The sequence below is a fragment of the Leuresthes tenuis genome, unplaced genomic scaffold (assembly GCF_036924035.1).
Source record: "Leuresthes tenuis unplaced genomic scaffold, fLeuTen1.0.hap1 SCAF_12, whole genome shotgun sequence".
Classification (NCBI taxonomy): Eukaryota; Metazoa; Chordata; class Actinopteri; order Atheriniformes; family Atherinopsidae; genus Leuresthes; species Leuresthes tenuis.
Genome location: NW_027325366.1, coordinates 8,895,113 through 8,917,303, shown reverse-complemented (window position 1 = coordinate 8,917,303; position 22,191 = coordinate 8,895,113). Strand labels below are relative to the sequence as shown.

The 22,191-nt window shown below is 40.1% G+C and overlaps 1 protein-coding gene across 1 annotated transcript in view; it reads right to left on the bottom strand.

The window, feature by feature from the left end:
* Positions 1 to 22,191, bottom strand: part of LOC140319020 (nck-associated protein 5-like) — an 84,827-nt gene that overhangs the window by 37,249 nt on the left and 25,387 nt on the right. The window contains exons 5-7 of the mRNA XM_072396534.1: positions 21,299 to 21,367; positions 13,282 to 13,320; positions 12,402 to 12,521 (exon numbers count right to left, since the gene is read on the bottom strand). Of these exons, the coding sequence (XP_072252635.1) occupies positions 12,402 to 12,521; positions 13,282 to 13,320; positions 21,299 to 21,367 (228 nt within the window). The remainder of the gene's footprint in view (positions 1 to 12,401; positions 12,522 to 13,281; positions 13,321 to 21,298; positions 21,368 to 22,191) is intronic.

The following is a 22,191-nucleotide window of genomic DNA, read 5'->3' as shown; positions in this document are numbered from 1 at the left end:
TGAAAACTTGCTTTCTGCTGATAATCGCAAAGAAGAACAGCTTACATAATGAAGTTATATCAAAAGGGGGATAACAAGAATCTCCTGTCTGGTTGTGCTGCACCTCAAGGTAGTTGACCACTTGCAGTTTGGGGACCTGCTAAGTTGGCTGCCGCTAATAGGTGTGACACAATACAGAATATAACAGTCCTACCTCATTTAGTTGACATGATTAAATCATGTCAAAAGGGGGAGTTGTTATAATTGGCTTTGATCTTAGACATTATAAATTCATATTCTGTATTTTCCTAAATAACCTATGTTCCTAGTTGGTACTTTTCCACTTTGCTCATACTGCACAACAGATGGCCTTAAATGGTCCAAGACCTTAGAAGGACATAAACAACTGGGTCAGACAAAACATCTCTATTAGGGCAGATAGGTCTGGTACATTAGATCCATGCCTAAAACAGCACTCACACATACACACACATTGTTTATCACATCCAAAGAACACAACAAGGACAGCAGCTGGCCTGAGCATGTCACCAAAAACTGGCCAATTATATTCTGACAAGTGTGAAAACAACTTCTGTGAGATAAAGCTGAATATAAATATAACATGTTTCCGGATAACGGGGCTCGGCCTGACGGATTTCCTGCGGGAGCTCTGGCACTCCGAGTCCAGCGCTGCAATATACTTTACATGTGACCACTAATAAATACTTTTTTAATAAACGATTTCTCCAGCTTGTTCTTGAGCTTCCAATGAAAAAACCGGGCTAACAATAGCAAAGTGAACCCCTTCCTACAAATAGAGTGAGTTTGTTTCAGAGAGGAATCATTCAGGGTTTGCTGACAATCCAAAGAGACCTTTAGTTTCAACTTGAAACTTACTTCCTGCCTACTGCGTGATTGTAACTCTCTGCATGAGAGATTAGGGTCCAAAATTGAATATGTAAAAATTTTACTTTTGTTCTGTTGCTTATGTAAAAATCCTACATAACTAACACACAGTATAATATTTCTTTTCATTTCAAAACAAAACCCATTTCCAAAATAATAAATGCAAAATAAAAACATAATTCAATTATTTACAAAGCTCATAACCAAGTATTTTACTCACAATAAAATATATATATAAAAACACTTTTAAAATATATAAAAAGATTTTTACAACTTCATGAAAATATTAGATGAGCTAATTTTTTTACTATTCTAAATTGCCAAAAAACTCCAAAAGATTAGCCTACATGGAGTACTTAGAAATACAAGGTGTCAAGGGCGCACGTGTGTGTGTGTGCATGAACATGCAAAATATATGGTACTGTGGGGTTTGTCTAACAATTGCAGACATCATGGATGGATAACCATTTGTTTCAACACAGGCAATTTTTTGTGCAAAGAAAAATATACATTTCTGAGCATTTCATTCCACCAATAAATAAAAAACATAAGTTTAGAAGAAAGAGAGCCTGCTAAAGAACAAACCAACAAAACAGAAGAGGCTACATTAACACTGGGTGTACAGTTGTGGACCACCTCCCTTCAATCTAATAGGTATAATCAGAGTGTGAGGACAAAGCACACGGTGCACAGCCCACAGTTTAAGAGTGGCATGGATTTGTAATTGGCTTCAATGAGCTTGTGTGTTCCTTCTGATACAATAACAACAACACATCCTCTCTGCAGTTTAATAATCGTAGTAACGTTTTTAGACCATACATTAGCCAACAAGCTGGGCTCAGCCGTACATTTTCTACCTTCAATGTTTAGGGCTGAATGCAAAACAACCATCTGTCCATCAAAGATATCCAACATCAATTATTCATGTCAGAAGTACCATTTAACCACACATTCATTTAGTTTTATTTCTGTACTTTTTGTTTCTGTCCATAGCAACATACTCCTCCATTAGATTCTATGGACTTACAGAACAGTGTATCACAGATTAAGCAAAAAAAGCATTTTTCATACAAGAAGAGAAAAGCAAACATACAGTTGTGGTACACTCATGGGTATGAATGTCCTATTAATTTTGGGCTTTTAATGATTTATTTGAACCGTTTTCTTTCCAGGATGTAATGTTGATGTAACATAAGAGATATAAAAGGATACCTTCGATCAAACTCTTTTTGACAGGTGACCCTTGACCTCTTATCGATCAATCAAATTAATATGACAGGTGACCTTTGTTTGACATCCGTTTGCTGACATCTGGGGATATGACTTTTGACCTCTTATCGATCGATCAAGCTATTTTGACGTGTGACCTTTGTTTGATATAGATTAGCCATCTGTTCAGGAGGTCTTTGACATCTAAGGAAGGGGGTGTTTATGGCTAGGGTTAAGAATGATTACAGCTAAAGTCAGGAGGTTGTGAGAAATATATTAGTTGAATGTTTAAATAAGAGAAAGGGTTAGGGTTAATAGAAAAGGTTAAGTTGTAGTTCAACATTTTAACAGCTTCAAAGACCGGTCCCTGTAAGGTAAAGATGAGAAAATAATTAGATGTGTGGGGGTTATTGTTCGGCCCCAGGTTTGAGGGCCAATTGGTGGACAGGGGAGGGGTTTCGAGTAAAGGATAAAAACCCTGAGACAGTCAGTGTGTAGAGAATGACTTTGGGGTGAAAGATAGCTGATTCAAGATGCCCAGGACAAGAAGCAGAGTGAGTGTAGAGGAGAAATCTACGCAGGCACCGGAGAGGACGTGTGCTCTGCGGTCTCTCATTTGTGAGACTCCGGTAACGATATTTGAAGATCAGCCCTTGATACCAAATGCTCCCAAGAAAAGGATGGTGTTTCTGTGCAGAACGCAGCAACCACCGCCCGTGTCTCTACAGGAAGAATGGTCACTGGAGCCTTATGGACTGCGGGGAAGATGGGGCTATGTGTTCATGTATGAAACAGGTGACCTCTGTCTGTATCAGCTTGACGAGGGTGGTGAGAAGCCGGGACCTCTGACCACTGTGGGTATGCTAACTTCCAATGACTGGGGAGTGTTGAAACTAGCGATACCGCGTCATATAGAAGGAGGTAAGGGCTCAGCTGAGGAGGTGTTAACAGTGAAAGAAGAACCCCAAGAAATCCCGGCAGCGTCTGCAGCCAAACGACCGAGACTGGAGAGTCCGAGACTGAAGAATCCTCTGGATGATGCTGAGCTGGCCAAAACAAGGATGATTTTCACTGCTGTGTGGCAATCGAAAACAGGTGTTACAGGCCGTTGGTTCTTCCGTGCAAGCCACCGGAAATCTAATGAGAATGAAGAGGGGGATCTTTTTGTTCTTGAGTGTTATAACTCTGACTGTGGTGTGTTTAGGACGCTGTTAGCAATACCTCATGCAGCCTGGGTGGAGAAGATGAATGATATAGCGGATCGAGTTTCCATGCTGTTCCGCAGTTGCCAGAACTGGGGTGAGATTCTAGCAGTCAAGAAAACCGTGGCTGTGTAGACCTCCCTCCACTGAGCACCCTCCTCCTCAACCTCAATAACCACACCCCCTTCAGATTTATAAGGACACACTCCAGCACAGATCATACACCGATCAACACGAGGAACAGGATGAGAACTAGCGTCCAGAAGACATTGTGCGAGGAGATCACTGACCGCGATCTGGAGAATGCTTCTCCATCGCTATTGATGCATACAGGGAGCCCTTCTGCAACATCCACATCACCACAGTTTGGATCACCAGACAGCGACAGATACTACCTGGAGCCGGAGCAGCTTGCACGATCTCCCCCTGTGTACAAACTCAAAGATTTTGATGGAGAAGCTATTGAAGGTTACTTTTACGCGGAGGAGCTTCAAAAAGTTAAACTGAATAAAGACAAGATGTATCAAGTGGAGAAGATATTAAAACAACGCAGTATCAGGGGTGTAAAACAGGATTTTGTCCGTTGGAAAAACTGGCCTGAGAAATTCAACAGCTGGGTCAGAGCCAGTGACCTTCACGAGGGATAAAGGGGGCCATCGCTACTCCTAGCCCGCTACATTACGCCATGAACCGAACGGTAGAGGATGAGGGGTTTTATATCACCCTGCCCTCCAACGCTAGTCTCAACGTCTTTAAGAATAATACCAGTTCCAGTTTCCGTGTGGATTTAGCCCAGCATATCGATTTGGAAGGTTCGTGGCAGGTTGCCTTGACGGAGATTTCTTATCCGAACACATGGCATAATGCCCCCAGGGACCAGGCTTTTTTTGGATGGAGGAAAGCGGGGCTGGAAAAGTTCTACCGCCAGAATATAGGATGCTGACATTTCAAGGATTTGAATCAGCTCAAAGCCGAGATTGAGGGTCACCTTAGAAAAATAGGTTCTGATATTTATTTAGTCGTGAACACGGTGGAAAATAGACTCATGTATCAGGCAGGTGCCCGGTACCACCTGCGTTTTTATCCACCACTGAGCTACATGCTAGGTGTGGAGCCTGGCAAATGGATCGTATTTGATAAAAGGAGTGCCCCTTACCCGATGGATTTAAAAGCAGGTTTCTACCAGCTTTACTGTTACAGCGATGTGGTTGCTCCTCAGATAGTCGGCGATGCTTATGCCCCGCTCTTGCGAACAGTTAGAGTAGAGGGTAAGTTTGGCGATATAATTACGCATACTTTTAACCTGGTCAACTATCTACCTGTAGCAAAGAGGCATATTGAAAACATCCACATAGAGATTAAAACGGATCAAAACACTCCGGTAAATTTTACTTATGGGAAAACCGTTGTGAGACTACACTTCCGACCCGTGATATCACAACGCGTAATGAAACCATTCACTCTGATATCACAGAGAGAGTAAATTGAGGGAATTGTGATTCTATCTCTCCCGATAAGCTCTGATCAGAAGTAAATATATATATAAATATATATATATATATAAATATATATATATATATATATATATATATATATATATATATATATATATATATATATATATATATATAAACGGGTCGATCACAGACTCATTAGTCACTATCAAGCAAACGTTCAGTCAGAGGTCACCTCAGTGTCTGTGTCTGTGTCAGGAGGAGGACAACAAAACAAAGCAACATGGTTCAGATAAGCATGAGGGATGATCCTCACCGCTTCGTAAACTATTACCAGAACCAGGTCGCAGGTACCCTGCCTGGTTTTTATGGAGCACCTGTAATATACGGTCGCGGAATAGGCTCTATATTTTCAAAATTATTTCGCTTCGTAGCCCCCCTTGTTAAAAAAGGTTTTGCTATAGCTAAGCCTCATCTGAAAACAGCAGCTACAAACATTGCCTCAGATGTCATAGGCAAAACCATGAGAAGGATCTCTGGACCTGCAGAGACAGGAGGACAAGAAGAATATCGATATGCTGGGCTAAATCCACAAGGAAACTGGAACTGGTATTATTCTTAAAGACGTTGAGACTAGCGTTGGAGGGCAGGGTGATATAAAACCCCTCATCCTCTACCGTTCGGTTCATGGCGTAATGTAGCGGGCTAGGAGTAGCGATGGCCCCTTTATACCTCGTGAAGGTCACTGGCTCTGACCCAGCTGTTGAATTTCTCAACCAGTTTTTCCAACGGACAAAAACCTGTTTTACACCCCTGATGCTGAGTCGTTTTAATATCTTCTCCACTTGATACATCTTGTCTTTATTCAGTTTAACTTTTTTAAGCTCCTCCGCGTAAAAGGAACCTTCAATAGCTTCTCCATCAAAATCTTTGAGTTTGTACACAGGGGGAGATCGTGCAAGCTGCTCGCAGTTTAGATATTCTTACAAGATCTCCTTTTTTAAACTTTATCCTTGAGTCCTTGCAGCGTCGATCGCGTGCAGAGCCGTACAGGTTCTGAAAAACTTTAAAGGTGTTTTCTAGAGTCACCTCTACAGGCTTCATTTTGATGCTCGTGTGGTAACTGTGGTTGTAACTTTCCACGAGATCCTGCAGGACGTCGAGGTATCGACGTGTGTTATTAGCAGTAAAATATCTCCACATCCCGGATTTTAACGTGCGGTTCAACCTCTCAATCACAGATGCCTTTACCTCGCTCGGCGTAGCAAAATGCACAACTCTGTGGTTCTCTAATAATGCCTTAAATTTTTTGTTAAAAAATATTTCCCCGCATCAGTTTGAAATTTTTTAGGGGTCTTGCTTTCTCTAAAAACGGATTCAAAAGCCTTTACCACCTCTGCGGCTGTTTTTCTCTTCATAGTGCCTTCATAAGCCTTTTTTGAAAACACGTCAATGACAGTTAATAGATAATTATACCCGTCATTGTACTCAGCCAAGGCTTGCATGCCGCAGAGATCTGCTTGGAATTGGTTTAAGGGGCTGGTGACAAAAAATCTGTTTCTCGGAAAATGTATTCTTGCAGGTTTATGTAGAGTATATGCATCTTGCTCTTTTCGTCTTGCACTTTTTCGCACGCAATTTTCTTACCCGTTTCGTCCTGTACAGCTTTACGCAACCTCTCTACTCCCCCAAAACTACCTGGGTGGATAGGATCGTAGAAAACCTTTTTCATTAATCTCGTTTCAGCCATCTCACCTTATACAAACTCTGGCTTGTAATGATAGAAAACACAAAACGCAAGTATATTTCAACCTTTTATTTTTTCTCTAATGTGTGACAATACACACACACACACACACACACATGATCACGAAAAGCAGGAATGCTAGTAATATAGGATTTAAGAAAAGTAAAATTTTATAACAACATCACATGATTACAATATTAGTCTAAACACATCCAGCTGATGGAAAGAAGAAATGTTACACCCTTCTTTTAACCCTCCCAGAACTTTGTCATGGTTTGAAGCTGCTGCAATTTCTTTACATCTTCTCCAATCAACTGCTCGTACATATGGTATATAGAAGTGTTGATTAGTTAGAAGTTAGCAGTTAGAAGATGTTGAATGGAAGCAATGAATCGTTGATTATAAAGTCTCCGCATCAGAGTGTAGTAATGGTCATGAAAAAAGTCGTCCTCGAGGACATCCTTGCACTGATGTTGGTGTAAACTAGGGTGATCGACACTACACCCGTAGCATGATTCAATCATACATTTTTTGATGGTCTCATTCAAGAGGTGTATCACTGCAGTTTTCACAACTTTGATAAAACCTGAGGGGACCCATCCATCAAATTCGTCCTCGCCCTCTCCTTCCCCATCCTGAGTGTCTGCAGGGGGCCCCTGGCCTGGTGGAAGCTGAGAGTCCTCCATTTCGTTAGATTTAGCTTCCTCCGTTGTTACGGCCACGGTGGATCCTATCGGGTAGAGCGTTAAGCAGCAGTCATCAGGCGCCGAATTTGAGAACTCGATCTCGAGAGAAGAGGAAGAGTTGGAGGAGAAGAAAGACTCAGACGAAGTCGCTGGTGAAGGAGGGTGATACGGCTTCAGGTAGTATCTGTCGCTGTCTGGTGATCCAAACTGCGGTGATGTGGATGTTGCAGAAGGGCTCCCTGTATGTATCAATAGCGATGGAGAAGCATTCTCCAGATCTCCTCGCACAATGTCTTCTGGACGCTAGTTCTCATCCTGTTCCTCGTGTTGATCGGTGTATGACCTGTGCTGGAGTGTGTCCTTATAAACCTGAAGGGGGTGTGGTTATTGAGGTTGAGGAGGAGGGTGCTCAGTGGAGGGAGGTCTATACAGCCAGGGTTTTCTTGACTGCTAGAATCTCACCCCAGTTCTGGCAACTGCGGAACAGCATGGAAACTCGATCCGCTATATCATTCATCTTCTCCACCCAGGCTGCATGAGGTATTGCTAACAGCGTCCTAAACACACCACAGTCAGAGTTATAACACTCAAGAACAAAAAGATCCCCCTCTTCATTCTCATTAGATTTCCGGTGGCTTGCACGGAAGAACCAACGGCCTGTAACACCTGTTTTCGATTGCCACACAGCAGTGAAAACCATCCTTGTTTTGGCCAGCTCAGCATCATCCAGAGGATTCTTCAGTCTCGGACTCTCCAGTCTCGGTCGTTTGGCTGCAGACGCTGCCGGGATTTCTTGGGGTTCTTCTTTCACTGTTAACACCTCCTCAGCTGAGCCCTTACCTCCTTCTATATGACGCGGTATCGCTAGTTTCAACACTCCCCAGTCATTGGAAGTTAGCATACCCACAGCGGTCAGAGGTCCCGGCTTCTCACCACCCTCGTCAAGCTGATACAGACAGAGGTCACCTGTTTCATACATGAACACATAGCCCCATCTTCCCCGCAGTCCATAAGGCTCCAGTGACCATTCTTCCTGTAGAGACACGGTTGCTGTGTTCTGCACAGAAACACCATCCTTTTCTTGGGAGCATTTGGTATCAAGGGCTGATCTTCAAATATCGTTACCGGAGTCTCACAAATGAGAGACCGCAGAGCTAACGTCCTCTCCGGTGCCTGCGTAGATTTCTCCTCTACACTCACTCTGCTTCTTGTCCTGGGCATCTTGAATCAGCTATCTTTCACCCCAAAGTCAATCTCTACACACTGACTGTCTCAGGGTTTTTATCCTTTACTCGAAACCCCTCCCCTGTCCACCCATTGGCCCTCAAACCTGGGGCCGAACAATACCCCCCACACATCTAATTATTTTCTCATCTTTACCTTACACGGACTGGTCTTTGAAGCTGTTAAAATGTTGAACTACAACTTAACCTTTTCTATTAACCCTAACCCTTTCTCTTATTTAAACATTCAACTAATATATTTCTCACAACCTCCTGACTTTAGCTGTAATCATTCTTAACCCTAGCCATAAACACCCCCTTCCTTAGATGTCAAAGACCTCCTGAACAGATGGCTAATCTATGTCAAACAAAGGTCACACGTCAAAATAGCTTGATAAGAGGTCAAAAGTCATATCCCCAGATGTCAGCAAACGGATGTCAAACAAAGGTCACCTGTCATATTAATTTGATTGATCGATAAGAGGTCATGGGTCACCTGTCAAAAAGAGTTTGATCGAAGGTATCCTTTTATATCTCTAACATACAGCTTCAATGATTTTCTTAAAACTAGAATTTGGTTTAGTTTGAATTTGTTTCTCTAATCCACACAGGGTCAAAATTATACATACAGACTCAAATATATACATACATATGCAAGTTTTACCTCCACCAGATGCTTTTTATGGCCATTAACAAGCTTTTGGCATAATGCTGGCTGTATATTTGACCACTCTTCTTGGCAGAATTGGTACAGTTAATTTAAATTGGTTGGTTTCCTGGCATGGACCTTGTGCTTAAGTATAGTCCACAAATTTTCAATAGGGTTGAGGTCAGGGCTTTGGGAAGGCCATTCCGGAAGCTTATTGTTAGCCTCTCTGGCTGTTGATTTAAGGTGCCACTGGCAACGAAACAGCCTCATAGCATAATGTTACCACCACCATGTTTGACAGCTGGTACAGTGTTCTTAGGTACAAAAGTCTCACCTTGAGTCCTCTTGTCGTTGTGGCCAAAAAGCTCAATCTTTGTCTCATCTTACCATAATATCTTTTTTCAGATGGCACGTGGCCTGTCTATTTGGGCAGCTGCAAATTTCAGTCGAGCTTGGAGGTGTTGATGATGGAGCGAGGGCTTCTTTCTTAGTTGGTATCCTCAGTTGGTATCCTCAGTGGTATCCTTACATCTTGAGGTATCCTCAAGATGTAAAACATGCTTCACTGTGGACAGTAACACTGACGTACCAGCAGATTTGAGTTCATGGCAGACTTTTTGAGGGTGACAGTTTGGGTCTTCTTCCAGGCCTTGGAAAAGTGCTAACACATCCGAATAACTTGTAGTTAAGTACAATTGTTTGAACTGATGATCTTGGAATCTGCAGTTGTTTTGAATTGGCTCCAAGAGACTTGCCCAACTCATGTAAATCTATAATTCTCCTTCTGAGATCTTTACTAAGTTCCTTGGACTTTCCCATGATTCTGAGTTGAATCCAATGAGTCCCAACACATCCTTTTTGTACTGACAAAGAGAAACTTCCAGCTGTAGTCATTCGTGAACACTAACAAGAAGTTAATAGACAGTCCAGAGTCAGCACCACTTAATGAAAGATTTAGGTGAATGTATTATATGTAATGTAATATATTTGAGCCTGTATAATTGTGACCACATGCAGATTAGAGAAACTCCTGTATGAATTCAAATCAAACCAAAGTCTTGTTCTAAGAAAATCCATCCATTTTCTATACCCACCTAAGCTGTCGGGGGGGGGGGGTACCCTGAGAGAACCCCCACATACACGACAAGAACATGCTAACTCCACACAGCCAGGAGTTAAACCTGGAGCCCTCTCGCTGTGAGGTGACAGTGCTAACCATCACACCACTGTGCAGTTGGTTCAAATAAATCACTAAAAAACCCAAAATGAATATGGCATTCATACTTATAATGAGTGTATGTAAACTGCAGACCACAACTGTAGGTAGTTTCCAATCATTTTTTGAATATTGTTTGACACTGATTAAAATACCTAAGTAGAGCCTGTCAAAAAGATCCTTTGGACAGCCTTTGGACCATAGATTGGTGGGGAAGATGACAGAAAATAATTAAAGATATAAACTACAGCCTACAGGGTGTTGTCATATGTCAAATATGTGAAGCAGTGGCATCAGTGAGATGCATATAAAAATGTTGATGTTTCTTTATTGCAAAAATTGGTGCATCCCAAAAAAGATACATTATCCTCCTGTTTGCGCAGAGTGCATAACTACCTATGAGCTCAAGTAATAAGATGCCTAGGCATTACAAAGATATTGCTGCTGTTATTCTAATCTCTCATTGCTTTTTATTCTCTGATTTAATGCTTTTCAACACACTTTATCTCTCTTTACATATAAAAAGAACTCTGGGTGCAGCCTCTTTTAGTATTATTACTGCAGCTTCCTTCTTGTTTACCAGAAAGTGCACCATGTTCCTTAGACTGAGATGGCCTATGACATGGATTCAAATGTGTCTACAATGCAAGGATATGTTTCCCTGTTTCAAGTAAGCTGGTCTTGGTATAGATACTAAAATGGTCCATATTTACAGTAATATGACATTTCTGAAGCTCATTTTCTTGTTCCAACTACTGTCTGTCATTGAAAAAGGTGGAACATGAGCTACCATTAAAAAAATAAAAATGAATGTCTGATACTTAATGTCTGGCTCCTTGCCTCAAATTTGAACAGTTGAACTTATTTATATATCTGGCACACTAACATTATGCAAGGATTTAGTTGTCATGACAGCTCTTAAATGTAAGCTTCAGGTTTATGACACTATGAAAACAATTGGCAGGTTTAAATGCTGTGTGAGTCCCACTGGGATGATGGGTGTTGCTGGAAAGATTTAAGATTGAATTAAGATTTAAAGTAAATTGAGAGAGTGAAATTAGGAAATCAATCAAGTAAGTGGTATTAGGAAATCACTCAGTGTTGCACTAAAGCTGCAGAAACTCAAACCAAAACAGACAAACAAAACTCACTCTAACTTGGTGCCTTCAGGCAGCTTGGGCTGTTTTTTGAGCAATAAAACATGATTTATTCAGTGCACAGCAGAGACTCACATGCAGTTACATGCATACACAGAAAAATTTGGATAAAGATACACAAAAAAGATGAAGGATTTTTGAAAGGACACCATTAGATTACACTAAATCTAAACAAATAAGCGCTTGTTGTAATGTTGTTTTTCACACAATTAAAAGAAAAAACTGGATAGGATAACGACATACTACCTATTTACACATTACGTAAGGATTTTGACTACCTGAGGAGAATCCAATATTCGTCCTCCTTTTTAGTCTTTTTTTTATCTTCATCCTCCATCATGTCTAGCTCAACATTCTTTTGCAAGCAGCCTGCTTAGTCTGACGACTGCTGTCTGCCTGGTGATGAGTGGATCAGCTATAGTGGGGGTTTTTGTGTGCAACACTGAAATAACTGCAGCGTTTATGCTCTACACTGCATTTAGTGCACACCAACTAAAAAAATCGGTTGTCATCATGGTTAACAATGCTACATGAAGGAGGATGTTTCATTCAATTATCCCCTTTACGGTTGAGAGCATTCCAATTAAAGAAATATGGTCAGCCTTGTCTAGGATCTCTGTACCACCCTTCTCCAGCTAAAGCCAGATGAAATGTCTGTCTCTGTACTTGGTTAAAGAAGAAATGGGGTAAGAGGTGATAATGCTTGTTTGATGAGTTACAGTGAGCAACTGTCACAATAACATTTCAAATAGGAAAAGAGAAAATAATTTTTATCCAACTTAAAGCTATGCCTCTCGAAAGTTTAAAGCAAACACATCTTAGGTATATTCATTTATCTATGTGATACTTTTGAAAGTTACTAACCTTTAAGTAACCTTAGAAGTGGAGCACTGCTCATGTAAAATTCAAAGAACCTTGAAACTGGTTTGGGCTGTCAGGGTGAGTTAGTATCCATTGCACCATGTGTTCCTACCTGAGAGAGAGAAACCGAGGATGTTTTGACACGTTGTTGAAACAGCACATTCAGTATTCGGTTTTGTTGCTCCAAGTCAAACACACGGGTCCGCAGCTTCACACATTCTTCTTTCAAGTCCTACAAACAAATAAAAAGTTAACAGAGAGCAGTGAATGACGGAATGTTTTAGGTGAATCAGATGCTAATTTAACAGCCACAAGACACAATGCTCTTGTTAGGTTAGACAGACCAAACTGTACTCTGAAACCATAAGGTAAACAAAAAAAAATGATCACAAGCATTCTGCTGATGGTGAAAAGTATCCCATATCTTCTGTTGCATACATAATTTTCTAGAAAAGTTTCTAAAACGCAGCAAAAATTTAAACCTGTGATTTGTTGATATCTATTCTACATACGTTGTATGTGCATTTATTAACTGATTGTTCATTCTATGATTGATTGCTCACCACTTTCTGTCAAGCTGTTTTGCTGAAAAAAACAAACCTTTTGGTGGATGCTCCTTTTTTACCCAACCCTGACACCCTCACCTGACACCAATCAATATGCTGATTGTAAAATCTGGACAGTGTTAAATGTATATTCTATAAAACTTTCTTTGGCCCTCTCCCAACTTTCCTTTAGTGTGTTGTTGGCATTGAATTTGCTTTCTCTGTACAATTAAGTTGGTCAGTGAAGAAAATAATTTCAGTGTCTTAACAATAATTTTGTTGCATTTTAGAAAACTTCCTAAATTTTGTGGCAGTGGGTTTTGCCCTTTCAAAGACCACAGTGCAAAACATTTGCCATCAATCATAAAATCACAAAATGTTTCTGTGACTGATTGGGATGTCTAACTGGATTAATGTTGCCTCACTGGTGCAGAGTCGAAGACAAACCTTTTGTGTGAGAAGGGCCTGGACTACTTGGTTAGCCACCTAAAGGAGAAACACAAGTAACGTTTTTTAAATGTGTTGATTATTTGAAAGTGAGTTTCAGAACTTTGTGTGGTGCTTCAAAATGCAGCAAGACTGTAATTGAAAATGACCCAATACAAACACCATCAGTGAAAAATTCTGGCCATGTAAGATATTGTGAGTACGAACTGACAGCATGTTGCATCATATAGTAGAACTTGAGTGAAGTCATACAGCTGTTGCCTGCAGTGACTGCAGTTCTTACTTTATTATGTATATAGGTAAACAAAATGGTTACAAATGCAGTTTTTAAAGGATTTTTTATTCTTTGGTCCTGGCATAATGTATTTTCATGCTGTAATGTAATTATGTTAAGACTGACCTTACTGTTTTGCTTTTGTATGACTTTTTACAGAAAGAAGAAAATGTTTATTTTGTGAGCATTTTTAATTTTTTTAAAAAGCACAATCTGAAACCTATTGACAGTGCTTGACAGTTGGTATGAGGCGTTTGTGCTGACGGCTTTGCTTTGCGGTAAAACGTATTGCATCACTTCCTGTTGCTTTGTGTGTGCACTGTGACAGTTCTCGCTCTTCTTGAACTACTAATAATCACCTTATTTCTCCCTATAATTTACACATCTTGCATAGTTAACTCTATCCCATACTTGTTATATTCTAACGCTCACTCTTACAGATCTTTAGTTTTTATTTTTCACTTTTTAGCGGTGTATCTGGTTCTCTAGCTTAGCATGGTTACCAGTTCTCTTCCTCTATCTCCTGCTTTAACCTGCTCCGTGTGTCAGATGTTTAGTTACTCCTCTGCCTCCTTTAGTGGTAATGGTACATGTAACAAATGTAGTCTTTTTGTAGTTTTGGAGGCAAGGTTATCTGAATTGGAAGCTCGGCTCTGCACTGTTGAAAACCACCCGATAGCGAGTCAGGCCCCTTTAGTCAGTGCGGAGCCACCTAGCGTAGCTAGCTCTGTTAGTCGTCCCCGAGCAGATCCCGAGCAGCCGGGACTTAAGAGTGGCTGGGTGACTGTCAGGAAGAGGAGTCATAGTCCTAAAGTCAAGCCCGTGGTTCACCATCAACCTGTCCACGTTTCTAATAGATTTTCCCCACTCAGCGACACACCCGCTGAGGACAAAACCCTGGTAATTGGCAGCTCTATAGTCAGAAACGTGGCATTAGAGACACCAGCGACCATAGTCAAATGCATTCCAGGGGCCAGAGCGGGCGACATAGAATCCTATTTAAAACTGCTGGCTAAGGATAAGCGTAAATACGGTAAAATAGTTATTCACGTCGGCGGTAATGACACCCGGTTACGCCAATCGGAGGTCACTAAAATTAATGTTGCATCGGTGTGTAATTTTGCCAAAACAATGTCGGACTCCGTAGTTTTCTCTGGACCCCTGCCAAATCTGACCAGTGATGACATGTTTAGCCGCATGTCCTCATTCAATCGCTGGTTGTCTAGATGGTGTCCGGCAAACAACGTGGGCTACATAGATAATTGGCCATCTTTCTGGAGAAAACCTGGTCTGATGAGGAGAGACTGCATCCATCCCACTTTGGAAGGAGCTCTTCTAATTTCTAGAAATATGGACGAATTTATTAGTCATCCAAAAACATGACATCCCAGGGTTGAGACCAGGATGCAGAGTTGTAGTCTTACACACTTCTCTGCGGCTTCCCACCTGATGCTGCCCCCCCCTCAATCAAAAAACACAAAAGGAGCAAATCCTCTTGTGCAAAAAAAATTTTAAACAAAAACTTTAACTGAACAAAAACATCAAACTATTAAATGTGGTTTGCTGAATATTAGATCTCTCCCTTTGAAGTCTCTGTTAGTGAATGATTTGATTTGTGATCATCATATTGATATATTTTGTTTTACAGAAACCTGGCTGCAGCAGGAGGATCATGTTAGCATTAATGAATCAACTCCCTCTGACTATTTAAATGTTCATGTTCCTAGAACCACAGGCAGAGGAGGAGGAGTGGCAGCTATCTTCAGATCAGGGTTACTAATCAGTCCTAGACCCAAGATAAGTTTTAGCTCTTTTGAATCTCTGATTCTCAGTTTTTCCCACCCAAAGTGGAAATCACAAAAACCTCTTGTGTTTGTTGTTGTGTATCGTCCACCTGGCCCTTATTCTGAGTTTCTGTCTGAATTCTCAGAGTTTTTATCCCAGTTAGTGCTGAGTACAGAAGTCATTGTAGTGGGTGACTTTAATATTCATGTAGATGTTGAAAATGACAGCCTAAATATTAACTTTAATTCTATATTAGACTCTATTGGATTTTCTCAAAGTGTTCACAGACCTACTCACTGCCTTAATCATACCCTTGACCTTGTGCTGACTTATGGCATTGAGAGTGAACAGTTAACAGTGTTCCCTCATAACCCTGTCTTGTCTGACCATTTTTTAATAACTTTTGAATTTATATTACTTGACTACACGGTTTCTGAGAAGAATTCTACATATAGAAGGTGTCTGTCAGAGAATGCTGTAACCAGATTTAAAGAGTTGATTTCATCATCCTTTTCTTCACTGCCATGTGCAAATATGACAGAGGACGGCTACCTAAATTTTACTCCAGTAGAACTTGACTCTCTTGTTGACAGCACTACAGCTTCAATGCGTACAACACTGGACAATGTTGCCCCTCTGAAAAGGAAGGTAATCAGTCAGAAGAGGTTGGCTCCTTGGTATAATTCACAGCTGCGTGCGTTAAAGCAGACGACAAGAAAGCTAGAGAGACAGTGGCGTTCCTCTAATTTAGAAGAGTCTCAATTAGTCTGGAAAGATAGTTTAATAACGTATAAGAAAGCACTTCGTAAAGCTAGAACTGCTTATTATTCATTATTGATAGAAGAGAATAAGAATAATCCCAGGTTTCTTTTCAACACTGTTGCCAGGCTGACAAAGAGTCCGAGCTCTGTTGAGCCATGTATTCCTTTAACTCTCAGCAGTGATGATTTCATGAGATTCTTCATCAATAAAATTGTTTCTATCAGAGAGAAGATTAATGGAATCCTTCCCATTATTATCACTGATGTATCATCAAGTAGAGCAGCTTTAGAAGTATCTTTCGAACCTGAATTGTATTTAGACAGCTTCTGTCCAGTTGATCTTTCTGAGCTAACAACAGCAATAGTCTCTTCTAAACCATCAACTTGTATGTTAGACCCAATCCCAACCAGACTGTTCAAGGAGGTTTTCCCCTTAATTGACACTTCCATTTTGGATTTGATCAATCTGTCTTTGTTGATAGGATATGTACCTCAGACTTTTAAGGTTGCTGTAATTAAACCTTTACTTAAAAAACCTACTCTTGATTCAGAAGTGTTGGCTAATTATCGACCTATATCCAATCTCCCTTTTTTGTCCAAAGTTCTTGAAAAAATAGTTGCAGTTCAACTTTGTGATCATTTACATAGAAATAATCTGTTTGAAGAGTTTCAGTCAGGATTCAGAGTGCATCATAGCACAGAAACGGTACTGGTGAAAGTTACCAATGATCTCCTGTTAGCTTCTGATAGCGGACTTGTTTCTGTGCTTGTCCTGTTGGATCTCAGTGCTGCATTTGATACGATCGATCACAGCATTCTGTTACAGAGACTTGAACATGTTATTGGGATTAAAGGAACTGCATTAGGCTGGTTTAAGTCATATTTATCTGATAGATTCCAGTTTGTTCTTGTAAATGAAGAATCTTCCTCACACGTTGGAGTAAGTCATGGAGTTCCTCAGGGTTCTGTGCTTGGACCGATTCTTTTTACTTTATACGTGCTTCCATTAGGTAACATTATCAGACAGCATGGCATAAATTTCCATTGTTATGCTGATGATACTCAGCTGTACTTATCTATGAAACCAGATGAAACCTACAGGTTGGTCAGACTACAAGCCTGTCTTAAAGACATAAAGACCTGGATGACTCAGAACTGTCTGCTTTTAAATTCAGACAAAACTGAAGTTGTTCTCTTTGGACCTGAGCGCTTCAGGGAGAAATTGTCTAGTTATATAGTTACTCTAGATGGTATTTCCTTGGCTTCTAGTTCTACAGTGAGGAACCTTGGAGTTATTTTTGACCAGAATTTATCATTTGACGCACATATAAAACTGGTTTCTAGGACTGCCTTCTTTCACCTTCGTAATATTGCTAAAATCAGGAACATCCTGTCTCAGGGTGATGCAGAGAAACTAGTCCATGCATTTGTTACTTCAAGATTGGACTACTGTAATTCCTTATTATTGGGCTGTCCCACATATTCTCTGAAAAGCCTCCAGCTGATCCAAAATGCTGCAGCCAGAGTTCTGATGAGAACTAACAGGAGAGATCATGTTTCTCCAGTTTTAGCTTCTCTTCATTGGCTCCCTGTTAAATTCAGAATATAATTTAAGATTCTTCTTCTCACATATAAAGTTCTTAATGACCGAGCTCCATCATATCTTAAAGATTTAATTGTAAGATATTTTCCTAACAGAGCACTTCGCTCCCAAACTGCAGGTTTACTTGTTGTTCCCAGAGTTTCTAAAAGTAGAATGGGAGGTAGAGCCTTCAGTTATCAGGCCCCTCTCTTGTGGAATAAGCTGCCAGTAAATGTCCGGGAAGCAGACACCCTTTCCACTTTTAAGATAAGGCTTAAAACTTTTCTTTTCGATAAAGCTTATAGTTAGGGATGGCTCAGGTAATCCTGAAACATCCCATAGTTAAGCTGCTATAGGCTTAGACTGCTGGGGGACCTCATCTGTCACACCTTTCCTCACTTTGCTCTCTTTTTCCCCCTGTTTAATTTCACAATTGATTTTATGTACATGTGACATTATTGTGATTATTAACCTATGTTTCCCTGTTCCAACAGATATCCTTTGAATGGCGTTATGGTGTTTTTCCCTCCTCTTTTCCCTCTTTTCTGTCTTCTCAAACCCCAGCTGGTCGAGGCGGATGGCCACCCTTCCTGAGTCTGGTTCTGCCAGAGGTTTCTTCCTGTTAAAAGGGAGTCGTTCCTTTCCACAGTCGCCACAGGCACGCTCAGGACGGGAGATTGGACTGAAGACACGTTTCGGTGCAATCTATTGGTTTCCTTAGCTAGGATATTAATTTTTTGAATTGGCTCTATATGAATTAATTGGATCATGATTACAATGAATTGAATTCCAATTGGCTTGAATTGGACTATATTACTTAAGTGCCTTGAGATGACAATTGTTGTAATCTGGCGCTATATAAATAAAATTGAATTGAAAAATTTAATTGAATTGAAATGCTTCCTTTCCTTCCTTTTTCTCTTTCTTTTTTCATTTCTGAAGTGGATGCTTATAATATACCCAGAGACTGGGGTAATAACCATGTTTGCACTTTTTGTGTGCCACAAAACGATTTGCTTCCTCCTCTTTTTGTTCCATCAAAACAACTTGCCTCGCCGCATTCAGACCATGATAGGGAACATCGTGAATGCTCTCCTTGCAAAAAAAGGGTCATGTGCATAATAAGACTAAGAAGCAGAAGAAGATAAATTAACCCTGCAGCAGAAACGCTGAAATTTCTGTTCTCAGCCAGAATTTGTTAAATTCTGATGGGTAGCATTCTCTATAGTAACAAGTCCATTAGTGAAGGCAACTAAGAAAATAAAGTGACAGAGTCTTGCCAGCAGGAAAGAGATGGAGAGACATTCAAAGTATTGTCAGGGGGCATATACGGAGGAAAGGGTGCAGTTAGACAGCTCCTATTTAAATGGCTGAGAATCTGTGCTACTCCTCATATCTCCTGCACTCATATATTACCAGGAGCGATGTTGTCTGTTCTCCTCTCTAGGCCTCCCTCTGTGGACTTAAACAACACTTCAGATAATAGTCTGCTTATCTCACAAACAAGTAGTATTGATATCAGTGCTACAAGTCTGTAGCTTTGTCCACCACCCTCAGTGTGCTGTCACACAGTGATTTCAACTGGGAAAGTGTTGCATTGGGCCCCATTTCTATTAAGATCAACCTGGGGGTTCCTCTGGGATATTTCCAGTTGCTAAAAGGTGTCTCGTTAGAGCACAGCCCAATGATTAAATGCGTAGTAGGGTATTGTGTCCACATCTCCAAAAGGTAAGAGTTTGACAATCCACATTTGAAGGCATTTGTGTTGGACAGTGTCTATGTGACTGCAACACATGAACAATGAAACGTATTACCACTCACTATGTATTCTGTAAAAAAAACAAAACATGGAGTGTGGGTGTTGACCCCAGTTCTCCCGCTTAATCCAATTTAGGAATGTAGTCATTGCACAACACCAAATTAGTTCAAGTTGAGTTGGTATAAAAAAAGGGCAAAAGGACCAAAAGTTTAAAAAAGGAAAAAAAAAAAGATCAAATTTTACAATTACTTAGGATTTAATTTTATTACAGACACGATGAATCCAAGATACTTTTTCTCATTAACATTTCATCTGTTAATCTACATCCTCTTTTTACTTTTCAGGCCTCCAACATATTACAAAAAAGGATAGAACAGTAAAGATTTTAACACTTTCTAATGTGGTAATTCCCTCTCACAGTGCTTAAAAGGTGTTCTGGCACTGAGTTTACCAAGTGATGAAATGTAATTTTGTCCCATTCTTTCTTCAAACACGTCTTCTGGTGTGAACCCGGCCAAGGTTGTTTTTGCATTTTTGTTCATGTTTATCCACATATTCTCCAGTGGGAATAGGTTAGGACTACAGGCAGGCCAGTCCAGTACCTGCACCTCCTTCTTCCTTAATCATGACTTTGTAATGTGTGCAGAATATAGTTTTTGCATTGTCTTGTTAAAGATACATGGGTGTCCCTGGAAAATATGTAATTTTGAAGGCAGCATGTTGCTTTAAATCTCAATGAACTTTTCTGCATTAAAGCTGTCATCACAGAATTGTAAATGAGATTTGCCAAGGAAAATGATACCATCACAGAGAGTGGCTTTTGGACTTGTTGCTGATAAGTCTGGATGGTACAACTGTTTCATTATTTCCTCTACTAATTGGTCTGACTACATGTTTCCACTTTAAGATTGTCCATCCCAGATACCTCAGAGTCATTAGCGTTACCTCTGACTATGGTCAGAGTTAATATAAGGCTTCTTTTTGGCACAGTAAAATTTCAAGAGGCATTTTCTAGTTTAACTGCATGTTGTAGCGTCCATCTGATCAGCAACTAATAAATTACCATTATTGATACAGTAAGGGATCTGAAGCTTAGGGTGGCGCCTTTGCCCTTTACGCACTGTAATTCCTCCAGATTGTTTGAATGATTTATTGATAGTATGAAATGTAGGGGCAAAAATATGCAAATCCTCTCCAACCTTTTTTTTTTAGAAACATTCCAGCAGTTAAATAATTATTTCATGTATTTGTTTGACAAACCATAAATCCTCTGCCCATCTGTGCGTCTCCAGGACTCATTATCACACTTCTTTTGTACCAAATCATGGCTATAATCACCTGTTGGCATCACCTGTTTGAAATTACATACTTAATAAATGCTTGTTTTTCTATGTATGTGGTATGACAGGTCATCCACATGTTGTAATGTGTGAAAATATTAAATGGTTTATTTATCTAGGGTGTTTACCTCTTGTTGTTTGGTTAATGTCACAGTTTGGTATGGTTTAGGCATAACTGAATCATAGTTGAACCTTTTCTCAATGGCAAAAATCTCAAAGCTATGACATAATAACAATGTTATTGGATAGTTGAAATGACCAGCACAGTCTGACACCCATGCGAGGTGTCATGAAAAATGTTGGGTTAAGGATGCTTCAGCACATGGACAGGGAACAAGGATAAAAGTGACTTGCAACTTTTAGACATCTCCTGCACCTGATACACAGCTTCCACTGTATGTTGACAATATGATGGTTGCATGGTATAATTAGGTTTACCTTTCAGACAAACATAAGTGTTTTTTTGTTCTACAGACATAAATTTCCAGTTCCTAAAAGTGCTGTGAAAGCATTCACCTCGTCCAAACAGCGTTCATACTGTTTTCTCTGGTTGTCATTTTCCATTGACAGAGCAGAGTTCTCCGCCTGTAGAGACAAATCACACACAAATAACTTGTATGAATGACAACAATTATGCATGTTTCTTTGTAGACAGTGAACATATGGTTATGAATGAATGTTGACTCAATTCCACATATCTAAACTCCTTCCTTTACTGCGTAAACTTTTATGGTGTCTGCAAAACTTTAAAAGTTCGCAGATCAGCCTCGAGGCTTGCTGAGAGCCTATATGTAAAGGCCAGAGAGGTCCAAGTTTTGAGTCTGAACTTAAAAGGTCTTAGGTTTATTTTTTTATGTAGAGTGAGTTTAAGTTTTTTATGGTTGTGGCACTACATCACTATTACTAATGAGCTTCATATCATGAAGTATACTCATTTCTGAATCCCCTCTTCTATGCATCACTTTTAGCAGTTTTCTGTAGGTCTTTTTTACCCAGGTAAGGCAAAGAAATGACATGCCCCTGCTCCCAGGTTGTTGCCTTCATTGACTGGGTTGCTTAGATTGTTGCACAAATTTCATACTCATCCTTACTCTCTGATTTCAAACAGAAGTGCAAATGTGCAAATACAACTGGTCCATTTTGGACCACAACACTACAGTACAGAAATGTTTTTAGATCTAAATATGTACTCAGACTTAAAACTCATGTAACATGTTTTTACATTGCACAATATGTAAAATACTGAAAAGTGATTTTGTATGTAACAAAAATTCAAATGCAAAGATGCATTCTCAGTCTTGTTTTTAAACAGTTAGAATGGTTTAATTACAGGAAGCATTGCATGAGTTAGCATTTCAGGCTGAACTGTAAAATTTCACCAAAGGTTTTTCTTAGGTGGATAAGTTTGG